This window comes from Echinops telfairi, unplaced genomic scaffold (genome assembly GCF_000313985.2).
Source record: "Echinops telfairi isolate 266 unplaced genomic scaffold, ASM31398v2 ScPeMD7_655;HRSCAF=1070, whole genome shotgun sequence".
Taxonomy (NCBI): Eukaryota; Metazoa; Chordata; class Mammalia; order Afrosoricida; family Tenrecidae; genus Echinops; species Echinops telfairi.
Genome location: NW_022104553.1, coordinates 19,556,198 through 19,563,830, shown reverse-complemented (window position 1 = coordinate 19,563,830; position 7,633 = coordinate 19,556,198). Strand labels below are relative to the sequence as shown.

General features: G+C 40.6%; 1 protein-coding gene across 1 annotated transcript in view; it reads left to right on the top strand.

Annotated features, from left to right (window-relative positions):
- The window catches only part of LOC101650371 (zinc finger protein 577), an 8,486-nt gene extending 1,881 nt beyond the window's left edge, over positions 1 to 6,605 (top strand). Inside the window, exons 2-4 of the mRNA XM_045292574.1 lie at positions 421 to 547; positions 844 to 939; positions 4,655 to 6,605. Coding sequence (XP_045148509.1) covers positions 421 to 547; positions 844 to 939; positions 4,655 to 5,916 — 1,485 coding nt within the window. The 3' untranslated portion in view covers positions 5,917 to 6,605. The remainder of the gene's footprint in view (positions 1 to 420; positions 548 to 843; positions 940 to 4,654) is intronic.
- The last annotated feature ends 1,028 nt before the right edge of the window (positions 6,606 to 7,633 follow it).

The following is a 7,633-nucleotide window of genomic DNA, read 5'->3' as shown; positions in this document are numbered from 1 at the left end:
ACCTCATGATCACACAGGCTGGTGTGCTGCTTCCGTGTGGGCTTGTTGCTTCTCTGCTAGATGGCCGCTTGTTTAACTTCAAGCCTTTAACACCCCAGATGCTTTATCTTTTGGTAGCCAGGCACCTTATCTTTTGATAGCCAGGTATCATCAGCTTTCTTCACCACATTTGCCTGACTCAGTTTTCCTCCTGCAGTCAGCATCATTGCATCTGTTTTGTGAGATGGAAGAGGACTTTGTGGCTTGGTGTTAGACATATGGGTTAATGGGTTAATGTTGGACTTGTGGGCTTGAGCAGCACTGGGTTGGGATGTTTTCTTGATGTGCACTTAACCTTTGTATAAAACTCTCTCTTATATGTGAGTTTCTGTGGATTTGTTTCTCTTAAAGTACTCAGACTAACACAGAAATGTATTCCAGGAGCCTTTATCATTTGAAGATGTGGCTGTGGACTTCACCTGGGAAGAGTGGCAATTATTGGACCCCACTCAGAAGGACCTGTACAAAGATGTGATGTTGGAGAATTACAGTAACCTGGCATCGACAGGTAAGGGGAATATCACAGGGTCCTTCACTGTGGGCTCCATCGATCTTCTTTTTCATTTGATGAAATCATTAAAGCCCCATGCCTATCATGTTTGGACTAAAGAATTGTAAGTCATGGATGTTTATTCTCATCTTTGATACTAGAGCATATAACTTATACTCAGTTAGAAAAACAACAACATTTAATCTAGCAGAGTAGAAATAGTATGATGCCTGAAGCGTAACCACCCCCAGTTCCCATAGATTCTCCAAACATAAATATTTGGTGCCAAGTGTCCGGTGATTTCCCATTTGTAGGATATCTCGATACCAAACCAGAGCCAGTGTTCAAGGTGGAACCAGGAGAACAGTCATGGACAGTGGGAGGAGCAATCCACGATCGGAGCAGCCCAGGTGAGTGAGTGACAGCCCAGACAATGGGCAGAAGCAACACCACAGTCCAGTTGGTCTTGGATGGGTTGACACTTTAGAAATGTTTTTTACAGAACTTTTGTTGTACCAGAAAGCTATTCAACCTCTTTATCAACTCGTTTTTTAAAACTAAGACTGTTTTCCTTGGTCTATTGTTAATGGACAATGGCTTCCCATTTTTCTCTCTTCTGGATTGAATCACCTCACATAAAACTTGGATTTCATTCTTTCTCACCTCTCCACGTCTTCTTTTCTTGTAGCTATCTACTTCCTATTGTCTATCTTCCCTGGTCTGAAAATTTCCCTTCTACCAATGACGTCACACCCACTGTGGTGCAATGTACTGTAGTGTACTTGTTCACATTTGTGGACTTTCTCTTTTTGCGTGATTGCTCGTTTGTTTGTTTTTGATTGCTTGGTTTTGTGTTTTTTGCACCCCCACCGCTCTCCTTTTTTAGTCATTTTGTTGGGGGCTCGTACAGCTCTTATTACAATCTGTCTGTCCATCTATGTGTCCAGCACATTTGTGCATCTGTTGCCATCATCATTTTCAAAACATTTCCCTCTACTTGAGCCCTTGTTATCAGCTCCTCATTTTTCCCCCTCCTGTCCCCACCCTCCCTCCCTCATGAACCCTTGATAATTTATAAATTATTATTTTTTATTTTTTCTTAAACCCTCCCCTTTTTAATTATTTTTCATGGCTCACACAGTCCAATGTCTCCCTTCACCCACTTTTCTGTTGTCCGTCCCCCAGGGAGGGGGTTATATGTAGATTATTGTGATGGGTTTCCCCATCCTACCCCCTACCTTTCCCTTACCCTCCTGGTATTGCTACTCTCATTATTGGTCCTGAGGGGGCTTGCTTGGTTTTTAAAATATTTTGTTGTTGAGAACATATACAGCACAAATAAACCAATTCAACAATTTCAACATGTACAATTGTATGGCAGTGATGGCCTTCAATTCATATAACCATTCTCACCCTCCTTTTCAAAATTCTTGTGCCCTTATTAACATAAACTGGCTCCTCCCCTTTTCTAGTTGCTGTTGTCAGTTTGAGTCCATAGAGGTATAGCCATTCATCCTAAATCAGATTTCCCCACCATCTTCTCTCATTTTATTTCAATACTGATTGATTGATTTATTAAATCATTTTATTGGGGGCTTGTAGAACTCTTATCACAATCCATACCTCCATCTATTGTGTCAAGCACATTTGTACATTTGTTGCCATCATTCTCAAAACATTTTCTTTCTACTTGAGCCCTTCCTATCAGCTCCTTATTTTTTCTCCTCCCTCTCTCACTCATGAACCCTTGATAATTTATTATTATTACTTTTTCATGTCTTACACTGTTCCAATGTCTCCCTTCACCCAGTTTACCGTTGTCCATCCCCCAGGGAGGGGGATGCACACAAGTACAGATAAGAGCTGGAAACACAGGGAATCCAGGACAGATAAACCCCTCAGCACCAATAATAAGAGTAGTGATACCAAGAGGGAAAGGGGAGAAAGGTGGAACCAATCACAATGATCTACGACACCGACTTATTTCTGTTACTGTTTGTCTCCATCTTATAAGGTTCTGTTTGGAAGGTGGAGCCCCTGGTGGAAAAGTAGATGAAATCTGAGACTGCTGACTACAGATAGGTAGTTCAAACCCACCAGTCACACCACTAGAGATAGATGAGGGTGTACGCTTATAAAGATTTATAGTCTCAGAAACCCCAAGTCATAATACTACTTTGCCCTGTAAGGAAGGTCGTTGACTCAGTGGCAAGAAGTTTGGTTTGTGGCTTAGTTTGGAATGTAGCTTACGTTGTGTTTATTCATTGTTGATTCTACCATAGTTGTTCTTTTTCCCTCCTGTTTTATAGAACATCATCTCACTTAGCAACTCTTTATGTGAAATTTTGCATTTATGAATTGTGGGGGAAACCAGCCCCTCACAACTATCAGTGTTCAGTAGGCGCAATTGTACGGTTATGATATAAATTCTACTGTCTGGTGGGGCCTTGAAATTTGGTGTGTAACTCAAAAGAGTTCTGGAAACACAAGGAATCCAGGGCAGATGATCCTTTCAGGACCAGTGGTGTGAGTGGCGATACTGGGAGGGTGGAGAGAGGGTGGGTTGGAAAGGGGGAGCAGATTACAAGGATCTATATATAACCTCCTCCCTGGGGGACAAACAACAGAAAAGTGGGTGAAGGGAGACATTGGACAGTGCAAGATAAGACAAAATAATAATTTATAAATTATCAAAGGTTTATGAGGGAGCGGGGAGGGAGAGGGAAAAGTGAGCTGATGCCAGGGGCTTAGGTGGAGAGCATATGTTTTGAGTATGATGAGGGCAATGAATGTACAAATGTGCTTTACACAATTGATGTATAAGAGTTGTATGAACCCCTAATAAAATGATTGGGAAAAAAAAAGTAGAGACTGGCAGTGGAGATGGTAATAAAGCCACTAGCTACTTTTGAAAAAAAAAAAAAGTTATTTTCTTACGCCACGCAATGGGTGCCATTTGTGGGGGTAACCAGCCCCTCACAACTAATTACGGGTTCGGTGGGCGCAACTGTAAGTTTATGATATACAAAGATTATAGTTAAATCATAGAGAATAGGAGAGAGAGTACCATAAAGAAGTCAGACACATTTCATGGTAGCATGCTCACCTCAGCTCCTCTTGGTGGTACACATGGAGGTGGGAGACGAGAGGGCAGGGGAGAGCTCTCATGAGGTCTTATTTCTAACCAAAGCTTATATATCTTTGGGGGCATGGAAGCCCCCTGATTACAGATAACAACCTATGTCAGAGGGAGGGGTTGTAACATAGGCAATAACAAGCAATAGGAGGGGGATGACCTAGGGGTGTACATGAAATAGTAAAGGGAGGGACTAGGGGTACACATGTGACAAGATGGGTGGACCCTAGACTCAATATAGTAGCCTAACCTTAGTCATCCTTGAGTGGTCCCTACCTTACCTTTGGGCTCCTCTTCAAGGGAACAATCTTTATCCTAATCAGAAAGGAGTGGGCTACTTGGGGTGAGTCAGACTATACAGTCTGGTTGCTCTCGATGGCTGATACCCTTAAGGAGTGTAACCTCTGACCTACTTGCATTAACCTGCTAGTCTACAGTCATTTACCACGTGTCTTGAGTATGGCATATGTTTGGGGGAGACAACTTGGAAGAAATCTTTCTGTATCCCACAATGAATGGTAAGGAAAAAGACTAGCTGACTATGTTGTGCATTAGCAATGTGCATGTAGCAGTGACAAACACCAAGGTGAGAGATGGGAGTAGCATTCGCTGTGATGATCAAGATAGCATGTCAACCTAACTGGGCCATCATTCTATTGGTTTGGCATTTCTATAACGGTGTGGTTATCTTCTATTTTGTTATCTGAAGTGATCATCCTCCTTTTTCATTTACCATATATACTCGAGTATAAATGGTAATGCCAATTTGGCATTAACCACCTTGTCTTTGGGACTTAACCATTGGTTAAGGTAAAGAGATAAAGTGGGGAGAAAAGACATACTGTATATTTTTCTAAGAGTGTGAGAGTGCATTTCAATAAAGTATATTTCTTGTAGGCATATTTCTTATAAAACCAATCCCAAACCATGGCATTGAATAGTTTTTCCTCCCTAAAATGATCATGGATGTTTTTGTTATTTTTTTCCAGAAGAAATAAAAGCAGTTGACCAACTGCAGTGGCAGCCAGAAAACGAAAATGAGCTTAAAAGTTTGGAAAGATATCAACAAAGTTATGCTCTTGAAAGGAATCTCCATTCAGCCAAAAATTTAGTTCTTGTGAAACAACAGCAGAAGACATTCGACTCACCTTGTACAAGTTTGACAGCTTTAGATTTTGTTATCCAGAATAGAAGATATGCAGAAAAGGGTTATGATGAGTATGGTGGATACAAGAAATCCTCTGTCCACATGAATTACCACCCAAAAATGTATACAGGAGAGAAGCCGCATGAGTGCAGTAAATGTGGAAAAGCATTCTCCCAGAAGGCACAACTTATTAGACATCAAAGAATTGAAAAAGGAGAGAAAATTCATGAATGCAGTGGGAAAACATTTATGAGGAGGCTTCAGCGCACTGAACATCAGAGATTTCATAAAGGAGAGAAGCCCCATGGATGTGATAAATGTGGGAAAGCCTTCTCCAGAAAGTCCCAGCTCAGAGTACATTGGAGAAATCATACAGGGGAAAAACCCTACGTATGCAACAAATGTGGGAAAGCCTTCAGCAGGAAGTGCCGGCTTAACAGACATCAGCGGTCTCATATGGGGGAGAAATGCTATGATTGCAATGAGTGTACAAAAGCCTTTTCCCAGAAGGCCTACCTCATGGCACATCAGGGACATCACACAGGAGAGAAGCCTTATCAATGCAGCGAAGGTAGAAGGACCTTTTTAAAATCAGACATGACCAAGCATCAAAGAATTCATACAGGAGAGAAACCTTCTGAATGTGAAAAAGCCTTCAGAAGCAAACCGATGCTCATTCAGCATCACGAAATTCATCCCAGAGAAAGAGCATATGGGTGCAGCGAATGTGGCAAAGCTTTTGCCCACATGTCAGTCCTTGATAAACATAAGAAGACTCACGGCAGAGAAAAATCAGACTCCCTGAAGGTAAGAAAACACTCCTCAGGGAGTCATTCCTCTTTACACATGAACGAACTGGGTCAAGAGCAAAACCCTGTGAATCCAGTGCCAATGGAAACACCGTCTTCAAGAACTCAGCCCTTATTAAACAGCAATGAACTTGTGGGGAGTAGAAATGTAATGATTGTAGAACCACCTTTTTTAAGAAGTCCAGCCTTCATAAATTATCGAGAATTTCCCCCGGAAATAAATTTTGTAAATGCAGTGAATGTGACAACACCCCCCATTATAAATTATGTCTTATATGTTACAGGTATCATGTAGGGAGAAAAATACTTTGGTCATCAGATATGTGGAAAAGTCTTTAGCAAGGGTATCCTATATATAATATCCATCAGAGCTCACTTAGAACAAAGCACACTAGGTATATATTTGGGATTGAAGAATCCTCTTATTGTCATGAATTGGGTTACCTGCCCCAAAATATGTATCAAATTAGCTCAGCCATAATTCTCAGTGCTTTGGCAGTTATATAATGATTTCCCATTATGTTATCTGATGTAATGAGCCAATCAATTATAAGATGAAATCCCTTAACCCCTGTAGAGCCCTGATCTAACATAAGGGGTATTTCTCTGGGGTGTGCCTTGCAACACTTTTAATTTTACAAATGACAAAAGAAGTGAGCAGAGGAACCTAGTACCACCAAAAGGAGCTGGATGGAGTGCTTCCTTTGGGCCTAGAGCCCCTGCACTGGGAACCTTCTAGAATCTGCAGACATGAAGATTGAACGGCCTGGAGCTGGCGCTCTGAATTGAGACTGCCTGCCTCCTAAACTGTGAGGGGTAGGTTTCTGTGTTAGAGCCATCATTTACGTTTCTGTCATCTAAAAGACATCAAGGCAACAATGTTGAATAGAAAGGTAGCTTAGCTAGAATAGTTTATGACTCTCAGTTGCTTTCAAATATATATATATTAAAACATTTTATTAGGGGTTCATACAACTGTTATTGCCATCCATACACACATCAATTGTGTAAAGCGCATTTGTACATCATTCTCAAAACATTTTCTCTCCACTTAAACCCCCGACATTAGGTCCTCATTTTTCCCCTCCCTCCCCGCTCCCCCCTCCCTCATGAGCCCTTGATAGTTTATAAATTGGTATTTTGTCCTATCTTGCTCTGTCCGATGCAAATATTTCTTAAGGTCAAAAACCATAGGAAAGAATATGATGGTGTTTTCACTAATATATTTTACCTTATTAAATACCAGCAAAACAAACCAGATTACATGAACATTTGTAGTAAAATGTGGAAGAACTCATAGAAAATGGAAAGTCCTGAAAGCAATAAACATTGGAAACTCTCCTATAATCTCATCTAACTCATACATCATTATACTTTGGGAATGTGGGAAAGGTTTTTCTAATAAATGAACTCTATGTACACCAAAATTGTGTTGTGCAATTTTACCCTTTACATATGTTGAATGTGGAAATTCAATATATATTTCTTTTTTAATCATTTTATTGGCTCATTTTTGTATTTAAGTGTATACAACGTCTTTTTTGGCATGTGATTCACATAAACAATCGGTACTACAATCATTAAGAATAGTGCAGTCATGCAATCAACAGTTTTGGAACATTTTCTTTCTCATGCTCAGTACTGGGTGTTTTTTTTGTTTTTTTTAATTGGGGGTTCTGACAGCTCTTATCACACGCCACACATCCATTGTGTCAAGCACATTTGTACATAATGTTGCCATCAACCTTTTCACAACATTTTACTTGAGCCCTTGGTGTCAGCTCTTCATTTTTTTCCTCCCTCCCCCAGCCTCCTTCCCTCATGAACTCTTGATAATTTACAAATTATTATTTTCATATATTACACTACTGTCTCCCTTTACCCACGTTTCTGTTGTCCCCCTTGAGGGGTGGTGGTATACCTCCATCATTGTGGAATATAAAAAAGACATTTCCCCAGCTTTGTCTTCCGCAAAGATATGCCAAACATTAGAGGCTGTTTGCCAGCACATG